Below are 27,493 nucleotides of genomic sequence, written 5' to 3' on the forward strand. Positions count from 1 at the left end.
TCCATCTTTTTTTACATTAAACCAAGAAATACCAGCCAATCTCTGTGTGTATCGCAAATTAACACATATTCCGTACACAACATATTCCCATAGAAACTCTCAACACTATAAAAGCGTGAACATCCCCCTCGTGCGCGTGAAGAGTGGGCGGGGCGGGTCGGATCGGATCGGATCGGAGGCGCCGCTGGTCAGGTGATGAAATACCGTCACTTCACTTCACTTCACCTGCTCTAGTTTCCGCATGGAACATAAAACAAGCCCAATGGCCACACAGGTAAGCTTTTATTGTTGTTGTATTTAAATCGTTTATGTTTTCGTTTACTTACAAGATCCACTTGTAGCTATATTTCACCAATATATTTTCTTCATAATTTCCTTTCGATATTGCAAATGCAGAAAATGAATTAAATGTAGTTACTTTGATCAAATGTAACTTATTTGTATTCTTAATCTGGTCAATGTGGACTAATCGCAGTCGTGCAAATACAATTGCAAGTTACATTATACATAAACAGTATGAATATTTTTAATGTCATTTTAAACACGCTAAAACTGAAAAAAACCTATTTTACTTGTAATTTGCTTTTATGTGTCTTTTTTTTTTTTTTTGTGACCAACGCCCAAAGTAGATGTCAGTCATGCTAAACAGTCCAGCACAGGAATGTATTGTAAGAGTAGTCTAGATCGAGGTAGTAACAGGTCTCTACAGCTCCTGTTCACCAGCAAGCAAACGGATTACAACTGATAAACGGAGGATTTCATGAGGAATGCAACAAAGCCTTGCCGTTATGTGTCGAAGGGTGGTTTCTGTCAATGAGAGATGTTTCTTTTTAGCTGTGCTTGAGTCTGAAACTATTCTCACTCTGTAGTACACAGATCTAGAATTGGCCATACACACCTTGGTCAAAAACTTCCATTCAGCATCTCCTACTAATGCTGACACGCTCACAGCCCAGGAGTTCCAGAGCATGATCTCCAAAGAGCTGCCCACCATGGTGAAGGTAAGTCAGGACCTACAATCCAATCGTGACACCACTTAAGTACAATATTATTAATTATAATATCAACCTAAAAGCTACATTGCCATAATCAACAATGGTTTACTTCCCAGCAAACAGAGAGCTTTGACAAAACTTACATTTCTTAAAACATATATTTTTTTAGCTGGGTTAATGTCCATGTTTTGTCCAGGACAGACCTAAATTACACTTAAAATAAATATGAGAAATTATCATGATAATTTTTGTTAAGTTTCCCACACCCTCTATTCTCTTTCAGACAGCAGGGGACCAGGAAGGACTCAACAAACTCCTGACGGACCTGAATGTGGAAGAGGGGAAGGGTGTCGCATTCAAGGATTTTTGGCGATTGGTTGATTCTCTGGCCACTGCTCAGTTTGGATTGCTGAGCAAAGAGAAACAAGCAAAATGTGTGAAATGTAGTCTGATGTAAGACCGGCCCTGAGCAAACAAGACCGATCAACATTGTGTCGGTGTCCACCACAGCCCTGAGAAAAACACATCAAATCAGCAGCTTCTATTTCCCATCACCCTCTGCAATACTGTACATGTCACTCTATTGGATTCTTTGGTATATTCGCTGAGGTCTTATAATAATTAAGTGTTGTTACAGAGCTTCCTGAATAAATACCCAACAAGCCCTTACGACATAGACCATGAGTAATCTCTTTCATCTGTGTAACCTGAGCCACACCTGCCTGGCCAGTAAGATCTAGTGGCTAATTTACTTCCTCATTTGTTCTGGTGCTGCAGGTTTTTGTATTATTGTGTCACTTTCAACCTGCCCAATCTTTTTTTTTTCTTTTGTTTTACATACATATACAACTGGAAATTATTTGTTATGTGTTTTGTTTGATGTGACAACTGTGATCATATTTGATATAACTGTGGGCCACAAGTCTGTTTGTGCGGACTGACATGCATCGCAAAAGAGAAAATGTGAGCAAAATATATTGTAGAGGGAAATGGAGATGTGACGCCACATATTCTGTACTGTAGTTAACTTTATGGTAACAAAATGTGATTATCTGTGTTGATATTATTAAATATGTGCTAAAGGTTTCTCAGTCTGAATGATCTTTGAAGTTTACAGGTGTAATGAAAGCGCTCTTAAAATTGATGGAGATGGTCTTTATTGATCTACTTACTATTTAACGCTGATGTTAAAATGTCCAAATTAAAAGGTTCCAAGACCATTTTAATTACTTAAAAATATATCAAAAAGCATCAAGGTGAAACTTCATGATTATTTAAATTGAGTGATAATTAAAAAAAACATTCAACATCACTTATGTTTGTGTAAAGAACCTAGATATACAGTACAACATAAAAGTAATGGTGGAATAGAGGATACAAATGAGGATGTATTTTTAATACCGTAATAAGTTGTGATGTAGGGAATACTTTTTCAGTGTCTAAACTTCTGCATGATTCAATTGAGAATCTCAACAAAAGTTTATGAGCCCTATTTATTCATATCACATTTGAAGCTAAACTTTCATAAACTCACAATGTACACTGCAGTCCCCGGACTCATGGCATCCTGGACACCAATATTTGAACAATTCATAGATGATGAATCACTGTCTGGCTATCTGAGATTTTGATATATAGAGAGAAAGTTTTTTTCTTCTTCTTTTATTGTATTGTTTCTCATGCTGACACGGAGTGTGTGTGTTTTTGCTGGGGTCAAATTGACCTCAAACAGAAATTTAATTTTTTAGAATTAAAGATGTAGGCCTATGAAATGAAAAGAGGTTTATTTCAAAATCAGTATTATTATTTTTACATGTACATCATAACACAACATGAGGGGTTAACTTAAAGTTCAAAAATAAAAGAAAAACAGACATAAAAAAATGACACTGAGGCAAAAACATCTTTTGCTGGAAGATGCTGATGCAACTAATGATGGTTTGTCATTAATCACCTTTATGCTAAGAGTACAGATAATTTATTGTTCCTTAAATTTGGTACACCTTGGTTCTCTCCTGTCTTTTGCTCCTCATTCATAAGATACATTTATATTCATTATATTTAACCACTGATTTTAAAAAGCCAGCTCTATTTAGCACATTTTTGTGTTCTGCTTTGGACTCTGCGGTTGTACTGCATATATATGATATACATGAGGTCTGCAGCTCTGAGCATATGAGAACTTTTCTGGTCAAACTAGTTGAAAGACAATGGTGGTTTAGTTCCCTGAAATAAATACAATATGAAAAACATTTCACTTACGTTTCTCACTTCCTCCATTTTCTTATTTTTAAATGACGTCTGTCATGGACTTCGAAAGTCTGCACAGATAAGAGTAAGAACAGAGGTACATGTCTCATTAAACTACATATCTGCAACTGATGAAATATTATATTTATTATATTTTATACGTTACTTGTATGTTTGTGTAAGCTATTCTGCCACATTTGAGAGCCAGGTGCATTTTGAAGACCTCAAGATCAAACTGACTGACTGTGTAGGCCTTATAGCCTACATGACTGCGCTTATGAATAGAGAATAGAGAAGGAAGAACCGGAGATTGGAGATGCTACAGGATGAGAAAGTGCAGAAATGTTTAATGTGTGTAAAACTCATTAAAATCCTAACAGCTTCTTAAAATCCTAAAATGCATATGCCTCTGCAACCTTGGGCACCTAGAAAGTGGTAGATAAGAGAAGTTATCTTTTGAAAAACAGACTAGCAGGTGGTTTTCTACAATGAAAGAAGTGTTATGGAAGACGGATTGACGTATCAAAGAATGTTCTGAACTCTCATTGGACAGTGACCGATAACGAAACTGTATAAAGATGTCAGAGACAGATTCAGATGTTCTGCAGGCATCTCGGCCTTGTTGTCTTTTTGCAATAAAGTCTAATTCTGACTTCTGGAACTCTGCCTTCTGAGCATTATTGTGCAAGATAGAGAAGACTTTTCTCCACAACATAACAACAGAGAGACATTTAGTAAGACCTGAGTAAATTATTTCAGAAGAAAAGTCAAGGTCCTAAATGTCTTAAATGTTCATTCGATGGCTGATAGAGAGAAACAGCAATAGAGTTTGCACTCAGCCTCTTCAGTTATTTGTTCATTTGGACCTAATCATGATAATGGAAATATGTCTACTCTCTAACCTTCAAAAGACAGAGGGAAATAACAGACATTGGACTAACTTCAAACAAAAGTATGCCACAAAAACAGATTAATAGTGCATTTAGTCAAATTAATATGCAAGAATACACACTAAAACAAAGCAAATAACAAAATGCCATAATAGCGGTCATAAGAAAAACAATAAGATCAGCTAAATGTTTTTTCTGTCAGTTTAGTCATGTAATCATAAACCCTTTTCGATGATTTTTATTTGATTTTATTTTAATGTATTTTTTTCAGGTCATGGAGTAAGACATGATGAATATCAGAAAGCAACTCCTGTCATGGCCACCCTGCTGTTTTCTGTCTGCAGTCAGCTTTGTGTCTGGCAGGCTGACATGAGTGGTCCTGTTCACCCTTCCATTTAGGCTTTAGCGTCTTGCAAGTCCATTAGCTGGAGGCAAAACAAAGGGATAACTGGAGGCGGCCAATACAAACCAGCACAGAGTCGTCTGTGCAAGTGCAACCCCTAACCTGAAGCAGCAATACTTGTTTGGGGATATTTAAATATGTGTACTGCGTTAGGCTAACCAAGACTTGTCACAGAACTTACATTTTATTGCCCTTTGTTGGTTTTGATTGCTTCTATTGTTCTATAAGTCGCTTTGGATAAATTAAATTGTCTGCTAAATGACCAATGTAAATATTGTTTTTATATTTATATATACGTTATAAGAACAATTGTACTATAAAACAGTACTACCTTGTGGGTGATTTTCACGAAATATTCAGTTTGACACGATGTACAAACAAGTCAAAAGCATATTATTAAAAACCATGCGATTAAAAAAAGACATATTTTTTGAAGTACCTTATTATAGCGCCATCTAGTGTCAGGTTGAGGTGTGTCTGTGCAACGTTGGGTAGCGGTGCATGTGGGAAGATGAAGAAAATCAATACAAACACAAATTTTATTTTAATGTATTTTTTTCAGGTCATGGAGTAAGACATGATGAATATCAGAAAGCAACTCCTGTCATGGCCACCCTGCTGTTTTCTGTCTGCAGTCAGCTTTGTGTCTGGCAGGCTGACATGAGTGGTCCTGTTCACCCTTCCATTTAGGCTTTAGCGTCTTGCAAGTCCATTAGCTGGAGGCAAAACAAAGGGATAACTGGAGGCGGCCAATACAAACCAGCACAGAGTCGTCTGTGCAAGTGCAACCCCTAACCTGAAGCAGCAATACTTGTTTGGGGATATTTAAATATGTGTACTGCGCTAACCAAGACTTGTCACAGAACTTACATTTTATTGCCCTTTGTTGGTTTTGATTGCTTCTATTGTTCTATAAGTCGCTTTGGATAAATTAAATTGTCTGCTAAATGACCAAATGTAAATATTGTTTTTATATTTATATATACGTTATAAGAACAATTGTACTATAAAACAGTACTACCTTGTGGGTGATTTTCACGAAATATTCAGTTTGACACGATGTACAAACAAGTCAAAAGCATATTATTAAAAACCATGCGATTAAAAAAAGTCATCTTTTTTGAAGTACCTTATTATAGCGCCATCTAGTGTCAGGTTGAGGTGTGTCTGTGCAACGTTGGGTAGCGGTGCATGTGGGAAGATGAAGAAAATCAATACAAACACGATAGCGTTCCAGCACCTTCAGTGATTGGACCCCTAAAAATATGCATTCCTCACACGCTGCCTGCATTCGTACAGTAGACCTGATACCCAACCTAGATACGGGATTATATAATAGAATTTAGTGAAGAGTACGGTCCTGATCCACACTCCTAATCAGTAGGTGGCGGTAATGCACCTAAAAGTTGTATGCCATCCGCCATTAAACACCAAGAAGAAGAAGAAGAAGAAGAAGAAGAAGAAGAAGAAGAAGAAGGGCTTACCGTTAGCTTCACGAATGCTTCATACAATAATAAGCGCAACGCGTCGATTTTCCCGTGAGGCGCATCAAGATACATTTCATCTGCTGTTACACCTCTGATTATATTAATTTAGTTTTAAGAAACAGATGTTTACCCCTCGCCAAACAGGGCGTCCAGCGTCGCCTCATCCGGTTTTACAAAGAACTGTTTGCGGATGCTGCGCTGTTTGCGAAGTACACCTAAACTCTTCTGCAGACCCCAGACTTCTCCCTTGCCTGCATATAGTTTGCAATACTTGTCTTACGAAGATCTGCACAGATGGAGCCACACAAGGTGAGAACTCGCTTGTAACTGTTACTGTTAAGTTTGATTGGTTTTATTGGGGCTCTCGTTAAAGTCCAACTCTGCGCGTGACGTTTTTATAATCGCGTCGAAATAGGCTCACACAGGTTTAATTGACTGTAGTCCCGACGATTATTTACATAAGGGGTCTTCAAGTTAATGTCTGGGGCCAGGTTGTGTTTTCCACTGGGGGCCATATGAACAGTTACAACTAGCCCCGATATACTTTATTTTTTATTATTATTATTATTTTTTAAATCTACATACTAAACAAACATTGTATATACTGTTATTGTATATAACATTGTATATACATTTTATGAACGCACAGTAATGATGCTGATCTAAAAAAAAAAGAAAACGCAGCTTACTGACGCATTTCCTGTCGATACAGGAAGTTTCGAAGAGAAATCTAAAAATATATATTTTTTAAAGTGGCCACTGTACAGTGCGTGACAAATAGAAACGCTGCGTTTCTTTAATGTCATGACGAAATTAGTGTCATGTTTACATATGGAATATGTTTTGTCATTTACATGTTGCATTTTTGCTTTAACATCAAAGGGGTCATATGATGACATGGCTGCTTCAATACAAACTGCGGTTACTGAAGCCACGCCGCCTTTCTTTGCGTGAACATTTGGGCGGCATTATGCAAATATTTCCACATAGTGAGGTAGATATGTGGGGGCGTGTTAGAACGAGCCGTTTTAGGGGGGCGTGATAAAGTATATCTCTTTGGTTTTGAGACTTTAGTCTTTGCAACTTCAGGGATCTTATCTATGCACAATCAGCTTGTAACACTCCAAAGAGAAAGGAAAACTTGAAATCGCATCATATGACCCCTTTAAAGAATACCACAATTCATCCCTTTGCTGAAAGAAAATTGCATTTTTCAATATAAATGATTTGTTAAAAATCAGTTAAGTTTTGTTGATAAAACTGTCAAGCAAACAAGGTGTAAAGTAGAAATATTTACAGTGCTTTTTATTTGTATAATTTCTCCTACTCTAATAAATCATCCTACTTTAATAAATGACATTTGTGCTTTCTTCAATGTTTGCTAATCAACAGCATGATGAGTAGTTAGAATTTAATGAAGTGGCCTTCCATATTGTAGAACTGTTTAATTTTAGTGTGTCTGAGGCTTTTGTTTCTTTCTTCATCTAGATTGTCCATTATGTGCACAGTCATTTTGTTTGTCTGAGGTCACAGAATGTGCCATTTTTGAAGACACGTCTAACAATAACGAGGCCCCCAAGGTAAGAGTGCACAGATTATGGAGAAAGTTTTGAATCAACTGGTACATTCAGTTCAGTCCCTACTCTTTTTGTAGAAGATTTTGCCAATTCATATAAAGGGCCATTCACATAAAGAACGATAAATATAAAGATAAAGATACATTTTACATTTATTGATTATTATAAGCACATGCTGCTGCTTTATCTGCCCGAGCTCTTTAAAGGGTCATTAAACCCCAGACTTAACTATTTTAGAAGACTTTAAAAAGTCATTGTAGACTAGTTACAGTGAAAAAATATTTTAGGTTTTATTATAAAGTATATGTATATTTAATGATTTAATGTTATACACAGTAATTTAATTATTTCACTTAACAATAATAATAACAATTTGGTGCCATGCACCTAAAAAAATTAAGGTTCTGCCTAAATGTAAGCATAACAGTTACTGTGTATAACATTAAATCAATATTTTAGAACTGCAATACACACACAAATATATGCATTAATCTCGAAAAAAGCTCATTTGTTCCAGATTTGAATACTGTGTGATAGGATATGTTTATTATACTACATTATAATGAACTGCCAGAGATCGCGGTGCATGTGGAAAACAGCAGAATTTGCTCTTTGAAATATATCATCATTTATGTGTCATGTGAAAAACCCAGCCCCACATAAAAAAAAATATATATATATACACACGCGCACACACACATTTATTATAATAATAATTTTTCGCTGTAACTAGTCTACAATTACTTTTTAAAGTCGTTCTAAAATAGGAACCAAAGCGCAATTCATTATATAGTCCTTTTAGGTTCAGGTTTCTACGTATTCTGCAGCTTATTGTGAATAAAAAACATCTGTGTGGAGTTTGTATGTTCTCTCTGTGTCTGCGTTTTTTTTTCATTGAGAAGTGAAAGGAAGGAATAGCGATTCTCTCTTATTTGCGCAGACACAAAGACCTCTTAGCTAAGTTATTCGTAGTCGAGTTCGTGGTCACCAGGATCAATGGCAAGGATAATCTTTAATAATTATTAGAATAATCCTGGCCTGTCCCTGCTCTCTTGGCCACATAGCAGGCTCATAATTGAATGGCTGTGGTCCGTTATTCAAGTATGAATAAACATTTACAATTTCCTCAGTGTCCGAACTGTCATTGCGATCCATTGTTTTCCTATTGTTTAAATTGACCACACTCCCTCTTGTTACGTCACTTCCGGTTTTGCCGTTTTTCAGATGCGGAAGTAAAATTTTCTCACAAAAACCACTCCAGAAGCCTCAAGTAGCATATTTATAAGTATATTTTAAACTTATAACATTATTTTTCTATACATGTATAGGAATTAGAATTTAAATAGAATTCTAGACGCACTGGGTCTCTTACCTGCAATATGCACTTTAAACTGATCCAAAGAATTCCAGCACTGACATAAAGGAGGCATTTCCTCTGTCTTCCATTGTAAATCTTAATGCAAAATGTTAATTTAATCTTTTTTCAGTGTGCCGGGTGTGAAGAGAGTGAGGTTAGTGGATGGTGTGTCCAGTGTGAGGAGGCCCTTTGTTTGGACTGTATATCTGCTCATCATAGGGTAAAAGTGACCCGTGACCATGAAGTCACACCCAAAAAACCACCCACAGGTTAGACTTAAAAGTCCATACACACTTCAGACTAACACTGCTATTGTGGTGGAAATTCACCTGTAAAATTAAAGTCAGACCACTCAGTGGTAAAATGATCAAATCAAATTTATTTGTCTGAAATCGTGATCAGGGTAGTTTCTCTTTCAACCAAAACATACCTCAGAGAGCTACATAAGCTCTAAGCAAAACAGATTCTGCAGATTGAGGCATTGTACACAAGTTTTTTTTACAGCATTTGTTTAAGCTTAAAACATTAGAGGGAGACAATTACTTTTGTCCTCCTTCTCTAATCCTTTCATCAAAAACATCATTTATTATTGAACAATTAAGGTAGAAAATCTGTTTTCAATACATTAAAAATAATGATTTACACATAATTGGTGGCTGACTAAATACTTTTTTTCCCCACTGTATATACGTCAAACATCATCTTTCATGATTTAAAAGTTATGCAAGGAAATCTCTTAATTTATATAAGATTAACAAAATCATGCATAAGCAGTGGCATTGATATACATAGAGAAAATAATATTTTCTCTTACACTATAAACATCTGTGCTTCTGTTTATTATCAGATCTGTTCTGTTATTTGTTTTGTTCAGGTTGGATACAGAGAAGACGCTGTCCCTCACACACTCAGGAGAGCTTGAGGTTCTTCTGTCTTGTTTGTGAAGAGCTCACCTGTAAGGACTGTCAGCTGATCACTCATAGGGGCCACAGGTATAGTCCATATCATCCCACTCAGATCAGTGCATGTGATACTATATGGGCATTTTTTTGCGTTTTGTGTTATTGTTTCCCTATTTGCTTAGCTGTAAAACTTTGTGATACTTGGAGTTAGACCAAAAATATTTTATATATTTTGATATTCCTCCTCAACAATACCTTATCACAGTGTTAAAATAAATGTATTTTAAGTAATTGCAGAGATCCAAAGTGGTTATCTGATTATCCGGTTGGGTTATGGAGCAGAGGAGACAGGTACCCGGGAGCCCAGAATGAAACAGACACAAGTGGTGCAGTTCAATCTAGGTTCAGTTTTATTGGTTATGTGATGCGTATATATAGAGTCGAGCAGAAGTGAAATATTGAGCAATAAGAAAATGTAGCAAGGGCTAAAATGTCCTAATATGGCAGTGGTATGTCTTATGACCATTGAGTAATGTCTATGCCCAAAAATATAGCAAGCGCAGCAAAACACAGCAGGCACAGGATGTTCTGCTTTTCAATCTCACACACACTCTATGTCCATGTTTTTACATGTCCATCTATGTGTCAGTTTTGTGCAGCAGGAGGAAGCTGTGGGATCTCAGAGACAGCAGCTGCAGAGTTTGTTGGACTCCATCAGACATCAGAAAGAGACGGTCATCAGCAGCCTGCTGCTCCTAGAGGCAAGGTAACTGAATGGAGCCATGTGGACTTGCGTCTTATCTTGGTCAAATCTACAGTACACCATTTAAATCACTGGTTCTCAATTCCAGTCCTGGGGACCCCCTGCTCTGCACGTTTTGCATGTCTCACTTATTTAACACTCTTGATTCAGATCATCAGTTTGGAGAGAGATCCATGAACTGAACTAAGTGTGTCAGATAAAATGTGCAGAACAGTGGGTCCCCAGAACTGGAATTGAGAACCACTGAGATAAATGAACAGTCTGTCACATCCTTGTTTCACCCATATTTCTTAAAGGGATAAAGATAATTCTGTCAACATTTACTCACCCTCCTCTTATTCCAAACTGATTTTCTTTCTTCTGTGGTAGATAAAAAGGGTATTTTGAGAAATGTCTCTGTTTTTGAATTCCACCGAGGAAAGAAATGTATAAAAAGTATGACAGAATTTTCCTTTTTTTGTGGACTGTCCCTTTAAGGAAAATTGGTGAAGGCTGAAATACACTACAAATGTTTTATTTTATTTTTGCCTCGATTGCAGTCTGGACGTGTCACTGCTAGTTGGCCGAATTTATAGGCAGTCTGCAGGTTTGGGGTAGTAATTATTGCATAGTGTGTGAGGGGCACAGACTATCATTAGCTTCATACTATGATCCATTTAAATCCATCTATAATGTGTCAAAATCATTTACCAACTTTCTAAAGAAAACTTTTAGTGATTTGAAGTTCCTTAAAAGTGAAAGACTCAGCTTACCATCCATTTTCAATGTTAAATACAGGTTTAAACGGTGTAAAAAATGAATTAATGATAATAATAAAGCATAAAAAAGTGATCCAGTGTGTTTTTATTTTACATTTTGTGCTTTATCAACATATGTGAGGTAGTGAGACCCTGCCCTTGATATGCAATCACAAGTGGATACAGGAGACGCATGAGATGTTTTTACCAGATGTAAATGACGATCTGTCTAGCCTGGGCATCAGTGGCTGAGTCACTTGAGACTAATCTTAATACAAGGTGTAAACGGCTGTTTATTCAAAAGGACAGTGGTGAACAGAAACAGAAAAAAGAGAATGTGGGAACCAGGAGAGGTGTTAATGGCAGATCAAACCAGACCCAACAGTGAATACAGGAATAGATCACTTTACATCCTGCTAACAGATGGTCACTAGAAACATTACTGAAATAGATATTCTTCTATTGTTCTATTGTGTGTATAAATCTTCTATTTATACACGCACACAAAAAAAAACATTTTCTTGATAACTTAACAATTCATCTGTAGTCAGGCTAAAATACAAGGTATGTATTCATTGCAACCGTACAGATTCATGTATAGAAGACTTTTACTCAAGCACATAAATGTAATGATATTGATGTCTGTAATGATGTCTGCCCATGCACAGAATGTCTCGTTTTCTCTCTCTAGCTTGTGTCCTTCTGATAAGACAGACACTACCTCCCTATTCTCACCCAGAACTTTTAATTCAACTTTGTGATGTTCAATTTTGGAATATAAAAGATGAAGGAACAGTTAATAATACTTAAAAATGAATGAATATGTAATTAAATCTCCACAACATATTGATTCACGTACCTGTATGTTAAAACAATTAGTAATCAAGGAACTTAATGTTAATAAGATCAGTAAATTAATGTATTTTTGACATGACTGAAAACAAAGAAAAAAAACCCCCGCCCAAATTCAAAGAGCCAAAATTGGCCAATCCAGAGAGAAAGCACAGAACTCTTATCACCTCTAAGGAATGCAAGCTTGGGTAAAGAGTGGGTAGAGAGACACAGCATATGCTCGTAAATTGGTAAAAGCCAGATTTTCAGTAATTAAACACATACTAGCTGCTGTGTTACTAGCCATTTTTTTTATTACAAATGGAAAGCATCTAAAAGAAGGGAAAGATATTTATGAAGTTTCTAAACATCTAATATTAGTGAAATAACATTCAGTCGTGTTTTTCATTTCACAATGCAATATTAGCAATGGAAGTAAAGGTGGACCACACAGCTTTAGATGATGTATTTGAGTCTTGGGCTGGCAAATGACATAAGATTTTATCAAATGTGTGGTGATAATGAGATCAGTGTGTTTTTATTTTACATTTTGTGCTTTATCAACATATGTGAGGTAGTGAGACCCTGCCCTTGATATGCAATCACAAGTGGATACAGGAGACGCATGAGATGTTTTTACCAGATGTAAATGACGATCTGTCTAGCCTGGGCATCAGTGGCTGAGTCACTTGAGACTAATCTTAATACAAGGTGTAAACGGCTGTTTATTCAAAAGGACAGTGGTGAACAGAAACAGAAAAAAGAGAATGTGGGAACCAGGAGAGGTGTTAATGGCAGATCAAACCAGACCCAACAGTGAATACAGGAATAGATCACTTTACATCCTGCTAACAGATGGTCACTAGAAACATTACTGAAATAGATATTCTTCTATTGTTCTATTGTGTGTATAAATCTTCTATTTATACACGCACACAAAAAAAAACATTTTCTTGATAACTTAACAATTCATCTGTAGTCAGGCTAAAATACAAGGTATGTATTCATTGCAACCGTACAGATTCATGTATAGAAGACTTTTACTCAAGCACATAAATGTAATGATATTGATGTCTGTAATGATGTCTGCCCATGCACAGAATGTCTCGTTTTCTCTCTCTAGCTTGTGTCCTTCTGATAAGACAGACACTACCTCCCTATTCTCACCCAGAACTTTTAATTCAACTTTGTGATGTTCAATTTTGGAATATAAGAGATGAAGGAACAGTTAATAATACTTAAAAATGAATGAATATGTAATTAAATCTCCACAACATATTGATTCACGTACCTGTATGTTAAAACAATTAGTAATCAAGGAACTTAATGTTAATAAGATCAGTAAATTAATGTATTTTTGACATGACTGAAAACAAAGAAAAAACCCCCCCGCCCAAATTCAAAGAGCCAAAATTGGCCAATCCAGAGAGAAAGCACAGAACTCTTATCACCTCTAAGGAATGCAAGCTTGGGTAAAGAGTGGGTAGAGAGACACAGCATATGCTCGTAAATTGGTAAAAGCCAGATTTTCAGTAATTAAACACACATACTAGCTGCTGTGTTACTAGCCATTTTTTTTATTACAAATGGAAAGCATCTAAAAGAAGGGAAAGATATTTATGAAGTTTCTAAACATATAATATTAGTGAAATAACATTCAGTCGTGTTTTTCATTTCACAATGCAATATTAGCAATGGAAGTAAAGGTGGACCACACAGCTTTAGATGATGTATTTGAGTCTTGGGCTGGCAAATGACATAAGATTTTATCAAATGTGTGGTGATAATGAGATCAAGACTTTTGAAAACAAACAAAAAATATTAGGAAAAGGGAATTAAGTCGTATATATAAAGGAAAAGAAGAAAAAGGGAATAATTACTAAGAAATTTTTTTATGTCTTTGAAAAAGAAATGTTTTTGTATAATGTTTTCAGTGAATTGAATGAATAGACATAATGAAGTATAATAAAAAGTGGATCACAACATTTTTTTTTAGACCGTCATAGCTCACTAAATATTGCAGGACAGTAGCAGTTTCTAGCAGATGTGCTTGCAACCAAAGTTGCATTATAATGGTTTCGCTTTGCAGACATTTCCTGTTTTATCTTCTTGTGTGTAATTATTGTTTTGTTGAGAATATTGTCATCTTTGTTAGATTGCAGGAAATTGAAAAAATTAAAGTAGCAGCAAAGAAGATGTTGACACGGGTAGTCCACTCCATTTATCAGAGTCTGGTTCTAAAAGCTACACAGATGTTAAAGGTGATAGAGGTAAGCATTTAGAACTCAATAATCCTCATTTACTGAAGCATGCTGTACATGATTTTAATATTTCAGTGGAAAGGTAAATTATGAATATTTGGCATACTTCACATTTTCAGAATGTGTTTTCGATTTCCATCATTACATTATGTAGCTTCAGTCTCTTTTATCATAACTCGATAAAACTTCACTTTAAAGTTTGACCAACAGAAAAATGCACACTTATTTATACTTTGTAGAATATATAAAAATGGCATGGTTACATGAGCTGCATGGTTTTCTTCATTTTGATTGGTTACACTCATCTAGGCAGATAATTTCCCTAGACTACTTCATAAGACAGATTTAGTTATAGTATACATTTGTACCAAATCCTTTTATGGATGTTGTTAGATGTACTTTTGACCTTGCTAGTTCAGGGCAAAATACATTTAAACATTTTGGATTTCAATACAAGCATATAACTGTTCAGCATATGAAACAGGAATTAAGCAAAACAAACAAAAGAAGCATTCAAATTTCATACACATTAAAAGGTTTGTGTTGGAGCACATTCTCTAAACTCTCCATCAAAGAATTTCCATCACATCATAAAAAACGATCTTTTACTCTTTCTGTGCAAAAGATTCTGAGCTACAATAAAGGCTGACGTTTGGTATCAGAATACAACCTCTTATGAGAAAGACAAGAAAAGTACTAAATCTCCCTGAGAAACACCCATATACTTTATCATTACCTGAAAGCACTCAGCATATTCTTTGTATGACTTATCTATCTCCAGTTCTGTTCAGGAACCTCAAGCCTGTAACCGCTGATTCATTTTTAAATGTTTAATATTAAGGCCTTATTTGCGGAGGAGGTGGGGTGTTTGTTGGAGAGGAAGACATCTCTGAACAGTTTGGAAGGTTGTCAGGAGTACATAGCAGCTTTTATTGACAAGATCCTATGCACAGAGGGCCACTGCCTCCTGGTCCACACAAAAAGGGTAAGCTGTTCTATTTTTTGCTTATTGCTTGTACAGTGGTGTGAAAAAGTGTTGACCTCCTTCCTGATTTCTTCTTTTTTTGCGTGTTTGTCACACTTTAATGTTTCAGATCATCAAACAAATTTAAATATTAGTCAAAGATAACACAACATGCAGTTTTTAAATGAAAAAAATAAAAATCAGGAAGGGGGCCAACACTTTTTCACACCACTGTATATCATAATACATTGTATTACATAATACATTCATACTGATTATGTTAAAGACACCTCCCCCCTAAATTTATTGATATTGTTTAGGATAATATTAACTCCGTCATATGTTTTGAGGTGAAGTGCATACATTTGTTACCATTCTATTACCATATTTATGACTAAAACTTGCAGTCATTCAGATCCTAAATGTTTGTTTAGCCCCCTGCTATATTTTTTGTGTCTCTAACTCAGATTGAGACCCAGGTGAAAAAGCTTCTGTCCCAGAAGGCATACACTCCTGAGACCATGATTGAACTGCACCTTCAGATTCAGAGTGAACTCTGCAGGCACATCATGAAATTTGGTAAAATAAAACGTTCCACTTTTTTATTAGAAAAATGTACCTACGTTTTATAAAAATCTATGAATTTAACATCTTTTCCTTTCTTTAACATCTTTTTGCCCAGGATTTTTGAGGATTAGTAAGGTTCTTGTTCCATTTACCACTCGGAGAACTGATTCCACTCAGTTAGAGTCTGTGTCTGTGAAAAGCTCAAATCCAAATTCTCCTCTTACTGCCACTGATGTTCATCCTGCACCCACCTCCTCAAGTGCTGATGCACAAGTTCAGGGTGAATGTGTTCTCAACAGTTTTACACTGCGTCCATGTGCCTCCTCTCAGATTGTGCAAATGAACCAGGCCCTTCATAGTCTGTCTCATCCATCTCAACCCAGCCAGCCATCTCATTCTAACCAGGCCCGCTCTGCATATAACAATGTTGCCCCATCCCAACCGAATCAATCTAAACGTTCCTCTTCAGACCTTCAGAGTTCATCTTCCTCACCATCTGTCCAAGTCCAATCCCATGAAGTCATGTCTGAGCAATCCAAGCATGCTTACAGTCCCTCATCGAACTGTGTCCCATATTTTCCTCAGTCTGCTCCTAAAACTCACATGAATTATTCCCCGTCTGTTTATTCTCAGCCCCGTCTTCCACTCATGAACTGCACAGCATCTCAAATAAACAATATCTCTGAGTCAGCCAAATGTAGGAAGGCCTATTGCCCTACTATGCAGGTCTCTCAAACACGCATACTCACCCGCCCATTGCCAGTTAACAGCCAAAAACAACCAATTCCAGTCAACAACCAAACACCTGTAACAACTCATCCAATACCAGCCAACAACCAAACACTCACACCAACTCATTTAGTGCCAGCCAACTACCAAAGGCCCCAACTAACTCATCAAATTCAAGTCAACAACCAAACACTTGCACCAACTCATCCAATACCAGCCAACAACCAAACACCTGTACTTACTCATACAATGCCCGTCAACAACCAAACACCCATACCAATTCACCCAATACCATCCAACAACCAAGCACCCCTACTAACTCATCAAATGGCAGTCAATAACCAAAAACAACCGATTTCAGTCAACAACCAAACACCTATAACTCATCCATTGCCCACCAACAACCAAACACCCCTACTAACTCGTCAGATGCCTATCATCAACCAAACACCTGTACCAACTCATCCAATTCTAGCCAATAACCAAACACCCATACCAACTCATGCAATTCTAGCCAACAACCAAACACTCACACCAACTCATCCAATGCCAGCCAACATCCAAACACCCCTACAAACTCATCAAATGGCAGTCAATAACCAAAAGCAACCAATTTCAGACAACCAAACACCCGTAACAACTCATCCAATATCAGCCTACAACCAAATGCCTGTATTAATTCAACCAATTCCAGTCAACAACCAAACACCCATACCAACTCATCCAATACCAGCCAACAACCAAATGCCTGTGTTAATTCAACCAATACCAGCCAACAACCAATCAACCATACTAACCCATTCTTTACCAACTTGCAACCAAACACTCATACTGACCCATCCAATACAAACCAATTTCCTGGGGCCTGGACATTCTTTTTCTATGCAACCCAATATTCCCTTAACTGTCTTTTCAACCATAAACACACTTTCCTTAAACGATGCTACTGCAATCTCTACTGAAGCCTCTAGTGGTAGGATGAATCATTGTCCCCAGGACCCTTGTGCACCAAATCCCACCAGTACAATTTCTAATGCCATCCCAAGCACAGCTAGTGGTTCTTTACTTCCTGTAAACCCAATGCCTTCTGCTCCCATTAGTGGCAACGACACCCTCTGGAGTAAAAACGGCACCTACAATAGCATTAATGTCCCAGTCAAGGCCTTGGCTGATTCTGCCTGTGATCAGGATGCAGATGTGAGCAGCACGAATTTCACTGATACGGATCATCTGGAGAGCAGCTTGCCCACCTCCCATGTGTCCGAGACAGCTCCCAAAGAACCTTCACCAGGTCCTGCCCACTCCTCTGGCCCATCCAACATTCACCAGGATTCTTTCTCCACCATCACAGAGAAATGTTCAAGACAAACTCTAGACGATCAGTCATCGACCAAGAACTACTCTGGATCAAAACACTGGAGCGTTGGCATGCCGATAACTTTCCGTCAGCTTGTAGAGGCAACATGCATACCTGTCAGGTCAAAAGACAATCTGAACATCACACCTCCAGCGGATTCAACTCATTGTAGCACATCAGAAGACCTTGACGGGGAGGTTGGTGAATGTTTGATTCTTACAGATAGACGTATGGAGAGTTGTATGTCAGAGATCTGTGTTTCATTCAAAAGCTTTCTTTTCCTACCAGAGGACAACTCATGACAAGACTGTCCAAAGTGTGTTTGACTACAGGGAGGCAAAAAAAGAAGACCAAGAATCTGCAGGTGATTTTCTTCTCAAAAGAGTTGTCAAAAGTATAGTGTTTGTTTTCCTCACTCATTTCTTTTTTCTCTCTCTCTCTCTCTTTTAGTAACGCTGGAACACTTCAGGAGACAAATCAAACAATTCAAGAGGTGGACTCAGGATATAGTATATAGTATAGTATTGGTTGAAGACCTTCTTCATAGTGGAATCTATAGTGCTTATTTGCATCCTTCCTACATCGCATGAATTATTAACCTCATTTATGTCACAAATAATGTTTGTAATAACTATTAATAATATTATTAACAGTATTAATAGTGTTAATACTATTCACACTACCGTCCAAAAGTTTTTGAAAGAAGTCTCTTTGCTCACCAAGGCTGTATTTATTTAATCAGAAATAAAGAGTAACACTGTGATATATTATTACAATTTAAAATAATCATTTTATTCTTTTGTAAATTCAGTTTTAATATATTTTAAAACTAAATTTATTCTTGTAATTGAAGCCATTACTCCAGTCTTCAGTGTCACTTGATCCGTCGGAAATCATTCTGATTTGGTGCTCAAGAAACATATTTTTATCAATGTTAAAAACGGTTGTGCTGCTTAATGTTTTTGTGAAAACCATGATACATTTTTTAATGATCCCTTGATGAATAGAAAGTTCAAAAGTACAGCAGTTATTTGAAATAGAAATATTTAGTAACATTATTATGTCACTTTTGATCAAATAAATGTGTCCTTGCTGAATAAAAGTCTTTTTTTGATCGGAGACCACTGTTTTCTGTCGAATAGGTTTCTACGTGTTTCTCTTGAGTGTCTGCCCATCTCTCTGCCTCCAAGTGGACAGCCACTCCCAGAGTTCCACCTTACTACAGATACCTCCACAGGTCACATCTTAGTGCAGGAATCCCAGGGTGGGCAGGTAAGGACAGGACACTGTAGAGCTGGAAAGACCTGAGTACATATGACTCTTCTTAGTATAAAGCCATGTTAGCACCACAGCTATTCTCAATTGTGCCCTGTTCTTCCCCAGGTTAACCAGGTGTGGAGATGGCATGAAGATCCATTACCATCTAGATCCTCTTCTTGCTCTGTATCCCAAGACAGCGACAGCGACAGCTCCCCGGCATCTGATGTAGAGTTCTGTGCCGTGTGTCTGTCTGCAGGAGCTCCACTTCTGTGTGCAAAATGTGGCTGTGCTTTTCACTATGACTGTCACATCCCACCAATTCTCACAAAACCTTGGTGAGACCCATCAGAAACTAACATAACACTGTACGACACTAATTACAATTTTGGAGTATCTATGATTTATAATACTTTGGAGTTTGATAAGCTTGTGCATGTAAGAACAGTAACTCTTTTCTTTGTCCACTATTTGAGTCTTGGTATATTTCTTTTCTCTTGCAGTAAGGAATGGGTGTGTTTGCTATGTCAGGATTTAAATGAGACAGTTGTGTATGGCAGTGAGGAGATGAGGACGCCTAGTCTGAGTCTGGAAGATCAAAGAGTGAGACACCACCAGCCTGAAAGAATCTACATTCATAGTTACCCTCGCAACACTTTTTAAAAGGATATTTTAGGAAAGGATTGTAGTTTAGTATAGTGTCATGCCACATCTTTTATCTCTTGTCCTAAAATTATATAATGTCATCCATTCTGTTCAGAAGTGTGAGAAGCTTCTCTTTGGTCTCCTGTGTGATGAGAACAAGAGCCTGCTCTTCAGCGCCACCAAGGTAAATACACAGTGCATGTTGTATTTAGCATAGCCTGAGCTTCTTCAGTCCACAATTTACTTTTTTTAATTTTAAAATGTGAAAACAGTCACAAATACTGATAATATTCCAGTAATAATATTATTCCAGACAGTTTATTGAATAGTTAATGACAAATAAGAATGTGAAGATAGATGTTCGATTAACTTGTGCTAAGTTTTTACAAATATACTCTTTGTATTCGTGCAGTTTTTGAAAAAAACTTTTATACCATTTTCAACAAAAGTTTAAATTTGGTGTAACTATCAATTAAAAACAAATTTTTTGTTACACCTTGTATGCATGCGAGTGTATTTGAATAGATGCGAGAATGTATTTTCACATTATTAAAAAAAGATAAATGTTACTATACTTAATAATATATATAAAATATTATAAATACTATACTTAATATTTTAATTATAATATAAAATATTATATAAAAAAATATATAATGCGTGATAATACAATTATTTATTAATAATTATAATGTACCACATGACATTTTACAACCTGAACTAACTTTTCCATTTCATAGGCTTATGAAATTTAGATATATTAATAGACTTATTGACCTTGATACACAGTCATGAAAGTCTTCAGGGCTCCTCTCTAATGTAATTTCCTTATTTTTCCTGAATGTTTCTGCCTTTGTCACACCGCATGATTTTGTTGTTTGCGTTACATTTGAATGTGTTTTCGAATAAATAAATAGATCCAGATTAAAAATGACCTTATGAGCTGTGCTTTGTTTTTAAAGAATCACTCAAAAACAGCCGAATTTGATATAATACTCGGCCGACTCCTGGGGAAACGGAAGCCGCCTTATCGGACTGTTGCTGAGCTGGTGTCAGATGTTTGGACTCTTTTTGACATCTTGATGATGAACTCTGAGGTAAATCACTGCCATTCAGCTGATCACATTCATGTGTAATTTAACTGCTAAGCTTCTTTGTAGTTCAAAGCTTTACCTTAAATGCTTAGAAACACGCAGTGTTACTCTGTGTTGACGTCATTTTAACTGAAACGGGAAGACAGGGCGGGACATATCAAGCCGCCCCACCCCTTTTTAAAATAGCCAATAGCGTTCGTTTATATCGCAGCTTGGGCTAGAGCCGTTGAGCTCCATAAAGCCGCATTTGACAGGGTATGCCAGCTACAATCTCATCCATATTGCTATAAAATATAGCATTCTGTGTAGAATTCAAATAGCTCCAATACATTTTATGGTCTGCGCCGACTCGCGTATGTGATCCGCTCCGTGCTATCGTGTCTCTGGACCGGAGCAGAGTGTGTGTGCGGTGCGGTGGTTAGCGTGACACAGCGCGAAACCAGACTTCTTTCTTTCCTCAATGGAAAGCATATTTACACTGTTTGAATCGTTCCCTGTCCCCTATATAGTGCACTACGTGCCATTCACTGTACAGAAAATACTAATTCTGTAGACAAGTGACCGATTTCTAGGGATGGGCGTATCGATCCAAAGTATCGATATATCGATACTGAAGCAAGTATCGAACATATCGATACTCAAACGAAAAATATTGATACTAAGATGTGTTTTATTTACCAGTGGTTTTGTTAATTTAACAAAAATATAATTCAATATGCATTGAATTGGATGAATAACCTTTGTTGGCGAGTAATTGTGTAGGATAGAACTATTTTCCTGCTCATCTGAACACGCAAATGTTGCAAGACAGAACCAATCAATCACAGAAAGCATTCACTCACTTCTGACAGTACATTCAAACAGGGCTGCTTTTCCCAAAAGTATCATAAGAAATCATTAAAGCTTTTGGGAACGGCAGCCCTAAACAATGCTTATCAGAGGACAGAAGGACAGAGTTATTTCACAATAAACAAACTGAAATTGTAGCCTACATAGTTTGTGCAATTATAGATTTTATAGATTTGAATCATGTGTAAACAAAAATATAACCTAATAAGTTACAATTATGAATGTTTGAATGTTAAAATGCGTTTTAAACATAGTTAAGTGCTTATCATTACCCATTTTACTCTTAGTAATTTAATACATTTCATAATTTAAAAGTTTAGTTCAGAAGTATCGAATCGATATCGATATCGACAATACTGCCTTGAAAAATATCGGTATCGTATCGAAAACAAAATAAGTAGTATCGCCCATCCCTACCGATTTCAGCCGCGGCTTCAGCATCTATTTTATAGTGTAGGGGGCGGGCACTTCGGATTCTAGTGAGCATTTGATTGGACAGAAAGTTTGATGAGAAGCTGAAGTACGATGTGACATAAAAAAAAACAAAACATTGAGCCGTTTTGGCGGAAGTGACGAACTGCAAGCTTTGAGTGCTTATATCTTCTAAATGCGAATTTTGTCACTGTTTTGGAGCACACTGCCTTATAGATAACCTTAAGACTAACATTGATACTAACACCCAAAAAACTTTAAGAGCTGCGAATTCATACCTAATAATCATCGAATTGAATGTTATACAACAATGACATGCTATTTTTGTTATTTCTACAGAGGAAAAACATGGTTGTCAAACTTAAAAAATCTTTCCAGCAACAGCTGAATGAATCTTTTGGGAAGAGTCTCCATGCTTCTCTTCTAAATCAGTCAAGCAGCAAAGAACCAAGCAGAACACCAGAGACAGAGGCTGAACGAGAGAAGCACAGAAACACTTTGAAACGCATGCGAGAGTTTTTCACGGCAAACTGTGGTACAGCTGCAAAGAAATCCTGCTCTGATGAAGGGAAGGAGAGAGATGGCTGTGGAAACACTGCAGCTGCTGAATAATGAAGTGCCTCAGTCATTACTTTTAAAGTCGCAAAAAAATCTTCTGTATTTTCTTGTGAAGAGGAAACCAGACCACTTTCTGTTTTTTATAGTACTTTGCTTATTTAGATTTGCCTTAAAGTAAGATGTGTATTAAACAGATTACTTCATCCAAGGTCAAATTTCTTTCTCTGGTCACTTTATGCCTTGATCTGCCAAGATCTATTTGTGCATGTGGGTTGCAAATTATTCGCATTATTAGATCAATGTTGTCATGTAGCTCTGATTCCAGCAGAGGACGCGATGATCCTTAGGTTGCATGAATTTGCTGTTTGTGAATTTGAACTCGTTGGCGCTTAAGGCAAGCATCAGTCTTACTATACACACACACACACACACACACACACATATATATATGAATTTGTGTAATTTGTTCCACCCCCACCAGTTGTGCTGCAATAATGTGAAATACCGCATTTAAAATGGTTGATGTTTTTAATTGTACTCTTTCTTTAGATTATAATAGTGGAATTTTAAGATTTAAATTCTAGAGGGACCTGGTTAAATAACATCGTTTGAAAAAACAAAACATAAAAATAGCAAATCAATCTAATTAGAAAGACTTTTCCACCATATACGAAAAACCGTAAAACGTATACCTTCATATAACAAACTTTTAAATAAAAAATATTAAAAACGACATCTCTGGAATATATTAATGGCCTAAGTTGTAGTTGTATCCCAACTATTTTTTTTAAACCTTTTGTTTATCGCTGTACGAATGCAAACATTTTATAGTGTAGGGGGCGGGCACTTCGGATTCTAGTGAGCATTTGATTGGACAGAAAGTTTGATGAGAAGCTGAAGTACGATGTGACATAAAAAAAAACAAAACATTGAGCCGTTTTGGCGGAAGTGACGAACTGCAAGCTTTGAGTGCTTATATCTTCTAAATGCGAATTTTGTCACTGTTTTGGAGCACACTGCCTTATAGATAACCTTAAGACTAACATTGATACTAACACCCAAAAAACTTTAAGAGCTGCGAATTCATACCTAATAATCATCGAATTGAATGTTATACAACAATGACATGCTATTTTTGTTATTTCTACAGAGGAAAAACATGGTTGTCAAACTTAAAAAATCTTTCCAGCAACAGCTGAATGAATCTTTTGGGAAGAGTCTCCATGCTTCTCTTCTAAATCAGTCAAGCAGCAAAGAACCAAGCAGAACACCAGAGACAGAGGCTGAACGAGAGAAGCACAGAAACACTTTGAAACGCATGCGAGAGTTTTTCACGGCAAACTGTGGTACAGCTGCAAAGAAATCCTGCTCTGATGAAGGGAAGGAGAGAGATGGCTGTGGAAACACTGCAGCTGCTGAATAATGAAGTGCCTCAGTCATTACTTTTAAAGTCGCAAAAAAATCTTCTGTATTTTCTTGTGAAGAGGAAACCAGACCACTTTCTGTTTTTTATAGTACTTTGCTTATTTAGATTTGCCTTAAAGTAAGATGTGTATTAAACAGATTACTTCATCCAAGGTCAAATTTCTTTCTCTGGTCACTTTATGCCTTGATCTGCCAAGATCTATTTGTGCATGTGGGTTGCAAATTATTCGCATTATTAGATCAATGTTGTCATGTAGCTCTGATTCCAGCAGAGGACGCGATGATCCTTAGGTTGCATGAATTTGCTGTTTGTGAATTTGAACTCGTTGGCGCTTAAGGCAAGCATCAGTCTTACTATACACACACACACACACACACACACACATATATATATGAATTTGTGTAATTTGTTCCACCCCCACCAGTTGTGCTGCAATAATGTGAAATACCGCATTTAAAATGGTTGATGTTTTTAATTGTACTCTTTCTTTAGATTATAATAGTGGAATTTTAAGATTTAAATTCTAGAGGGACCTGGTTAAATAACATCGTTTGAAAAAACAAAACATAAAAATAGCAAATCAATCTAATTAGAAAGACTTTTCCACCATATACGAAAAACTGTAAAACGTATACCTTCATATAACAAACTTTTAAATGAAAAATATTAAAACGACATCTCTGGAATATATTAATGGCCTAAATTGTAGTTGTATCCCAACTATTTTTTTTAAACCTTTTGTTTATCGCTGTACGAATGCAAACAAAACAAGCATGATTTAAGGCGATGTAGCTCTGATTCCAGCAGAGGACGCGATGATCCTTAGGTTGCATGAATTTGCTGTTTGTGAATTTGAACTCGTTGGCGCTTAAGGCAAGCATCAGTCTTACTATACACACACACACACACACACACACACATATATATATGAATTTGTGTAATTTGTTCCACCCCCACCAGTTGTGCTGCAATAATGTGAAATACCGCATTTAAAATGGTTGATGTTTTTAATTGTACTCTTTCTTTAGATTATAATAGTGGAATTTTAAGATTTAAATTCTAGAGGGACCTGGTTAAATAACATCGTTTGAAAAAACAAAACATAAAAATAGCAAATCAATCTAATTAGAAAGACTTTTCCACCATATACGAAAAACCGTAAAACGTATACCTTCATATAACAAACTTTTAAATAAAAAATATTAAAAACGACATCTCTGGAATATATTAATGGCCTAAGTTGTAGTTGTATCCCAACTATTTTTTTTAAACCTTTTGTTTATCGCTGTACGAATGCAAACAAAACAAGCATGATTTAAGGCGCTCTCCATGCAGTTAAAAAACAAACAAACAAATTAATAAAAATATGGTTTGTGAGTGTCAATTTTATATTTTGTTGATAAATGTAATTGTGTTTACAAAAAGTTTTAAAAAAAGTTTATTTACCTTATATTTGTACTAAATTGGTAGGCTCTTTATTAATATTTTTTGTCTTTATTTATTTATTTATGTATATATATATATATATATAGTGTTAGGGTAAATAAATCTGAAATTATACATGCAGTACCAAAAAAAAGTTTAAACACACCTGACTGAATTAATATTTCTAATGATCAAAATAGTTTTTAAGCTGAGGAAGGTTGCTTAAATAGGAAAAAAGGAAAAGCATAATTAGTAAAATACAGTGAGAATAATAATCATATTGAATTTTATACTTTATGTATGTGTGAAGTGGACATGAATTAATTTTTTTAATTATATTTAATTATGCTGAAAATAAAGATTAAAAACGTATGCATTTATTCAGGTTTTTTTGGATCATACTTTCTTGTTGAAGTTAATGTGATTTGACCCTCTGAATTCTGATTCTCCAGAGCTGCGAAACAACTGAATCCATCAGTGACAAGCAGATGCAGTGGGCAGACGGTGTGATACTGGTCTACAGCATCTGTGATCGCTCCAGCTTCGAGGTGGTCCGGCAACAGGTGCAGCTCATCCGTCAGACTAGGAAGCTGTCCGCATCTACCCCAATCATCATCGTGGGGAACAAGCGAGACCTGCTGCATCAGAGAGCCGTGTCGAGTGAGGAGGGCAGACTGTTCGCCCTCTCGGCAGACTGCGGCTTCTTCGAGATCTCGGCGGCGGAAACCTACCACGGTGTGCTGCTGGTTTTTCACGAAATCCTGAACCTCATCAAGGAGTCCAAAGCACTTAAAAAGGGAATGGTTGGAATCAAGGGTATAGTCAGAAGCGTGTCTGCAGTGTTTGGAAAGAAACGAGAGTTGTTTCAAAAAATTGAGAGATGTTGAGCAAGATGAAGATATGAGGCCCCTGGCAGCCTAGCATCTAAATAGCTGAGAAGAGGACCCCGGCTGATGGGTTTTTGGGGCCGAAGGGAGACACTTTCGCCTTATTAACCCTCATGGATGGTGGAAGGAAAAGTATAAGAAGACAGAAAAAGTTCAGAGCCCAGCATTATGGTGAAGAAAAGCAGATTAAGTTTGTTACAGCAAGGCGATAAAAGATGTGCTGAAAATAAGTGATCCTGGGCTTTGATGTAAGTTGGTCACTGGGTATGTGTATTGAAATGAACCAAGAGATGGCCCGGATCTGTCGTAGTCCTTGACATTTCTCACAGAAAGATCCTTCAGCTCTGAACAGATGCATATCTTCCCTGCATTGTTCCCATTTGAGCCTCCACTGCCATTTAGATGTGAATTATTAAATGTGGCAATTGGGAGGAGACTATATGTAGTAAAATGTATATAGATATTTTATGTATATATTGTAATTTCCATAACATCGTTTCCTGGATTTTTTTTTTTGAGGTTGGTGGTAGTATAAATGCAACTCCAGTAAAGGCTTGTTCACACCAAGGATGATAACTGTAACTATAAACTTTTAATAATCATTCTAATGAATGATACAAACAATATTGTTGGACAGCCAATCAGAATCCACATGACTTAAGCTTGAGCTTTTATTGTCCATTGATGTGTATGCCAACATAGTTACTGTTAGAGTTATTGTTTTATTGTTCTTAACTTAAGAGTGACATATAAAGAAATTCAGAGTGAGATATTAAGAGTGTCTGTACATGTTATTAACGTGTATATATTTGAATCTTTCACTTTTGTATATAAACACGCTGTCATTAGG

General features: G+C 36.5%; 3 protein-coding genes across 4 annotated transcripts; all 3 read left to right on the forward strand.

Annotated features, from left to right (window-relative positions):
* The first annotated feature begins 152 nt into the window (after positions 1-152).
* Positions 153-1,835, forward strand: s100v1 (S100 calcium binding protein V1). Its single transcript, XM_016289257.1, has 3 exons — positions 153-274; positions 870-1,001; positions 1,279-1,835. Exons 1-3 carry the CDS (start codon positions 242-244, stop codon positions 1,450-1,452), a joined length of 339 nt encoding a protein of 112 aa, XP_016144743.1. The 5' UTR covers positions 153-241; the 3' UTR covers positions 1,453-1,835.
* A 4,032-nt stretch (positions 1,836-5,867) lies between these two features.
* On the forward strand, positions 5,868-23,561 carry trim33l (tripartite motif containing 33, like). Of its 2 annotated transcripts, XM_016289179.1 has the most exons (17): positions 5,868-6,334; positions 7,514-7,605; positions 9,090-9,228; positions 9,834-9,951; positions 10,511-10,627; positions 14,348-14,462; positions 15,295-15,438; positions 15,885-15,996; positions 16,100-18,267; positions 18,359-18,434; positions 18,521-18,563; positions 19,213-19,342; positions 19,454-19,665; positions 19,831-19,930; positions 20,088-20,156; positions 20,935-21,069; positions 22,687-23,561. In XM_016289179.1, exons 1-17 carry the CDS (start codon positions 6,148-6,150, stop codon positions 22,957-22,959), a joined length of 4,230 nt encoding a protein of 1,409 aa, XP_016144665.1. In that variant the 5' UTR covers positions 5,868-6,147; the 3' UTR covers positions 22,960-23,561. The 2 variants fall into 2 exon arrangements, with proteins under 2 accessions (XP_016144665.1, XP_016144667.1); XM_016289181.1 differs by lacking the exons at positions 20,935-21,069; positions 22,687-23,561 and having other exon boundaries at positions 19,831-19,967.
* A 503-nt stretch (positions 23,562-24,064) lies between these two features.
* LOC107598007 (ras-related and estrogen-regulated growth inhibitor-like protein) lies at positions 24,065-27,479 on the forward strand. Its single transcript, XM_016289246.1, has 2 exons — positions 24,065-24,241; positions 26,209-27,479. The coding sequence occupies exons 1-2, from the start codon at positions 24,065-24,067 to the stop codon at positions 26,641-26,643; spliced, it is 612 nt and encodes a 203-aa protein (XP_016144732.1). The 3' UTR covers positions 26,644-27,479.
* The last annotated feature ends 14 nt before the right edge of the window (positions 27,480-27,493 follow it).

Source organism: Sinocyclocheilus grahami, unplaced genomic scaffold, assembly GCF_001515645.1.
Source record: "Sinocyclocheilus grahami isolate Dianchi unplaced genomic scaffold, SAMN03320097.WGS_v1.1 scaffold242.1, whole genome shotgun sequence".
NCBI lineage: Eukaryota > Metazoa > Chordata > Actinopteri > Cypriniformes > Cyprinidae > Sinocyclocheilus > Sinocyclocheilus grahami.

Coding starts and splice junctions, on each gene's coding strand:
- s100v1 (XM_016289257.1), top strand. CDS start 242: ATGGAACATAAAACAAGCCCAATGGCCACACAG. Junction 275..869: donor CAAGCCCAATGGCCACACAG/GTAAGCTTTTAT, acceptor CTCACTCTGTAG/TACACAGATCTAGAATTGGC. Junction 1,002..1,278: donor AGCTGCCCACCATGGTGAAG/GTAAGTCAGGAC, acceptor ATTCTCTTTCAG/ACAGCAGGGGACCAGGAAGG.
- trim33l (XM_016289179.1), top strand. CDS start 6,148: ATGTTTACCCCTCGCCAAACAGGGCGTCCAGCGTCGCCTCATCCGGTT. Junction 18,435..18,520: donor AGAAGACCAAGAATCTGCAG/GTGATTTTCTTC, acceptor TCTCTCTTTTAG/TAACGCTGGAACACTTCAGG. Junction 20,157..20,934: donor TGCTCTTCAGCGCCACCAAG/GTAAATACACAG, acceptor TTGTTTTTAAAG/AATCACTCAAAAACAGCCGA.
- LOC107598007 (XM_016289246.1), top strand. CDS start 24,065: ATGGTTGTCAAACTTAAAAAATCTTTCCAGCAACAGCTGAATGAATCT. Junction 24,242..26,208: donor GCATGCGAGAGTTTTTCACG/GCAAACTGTGGT, acceptor CTGATTCTCCAG/AGCTGCGAAACAACTGAATC.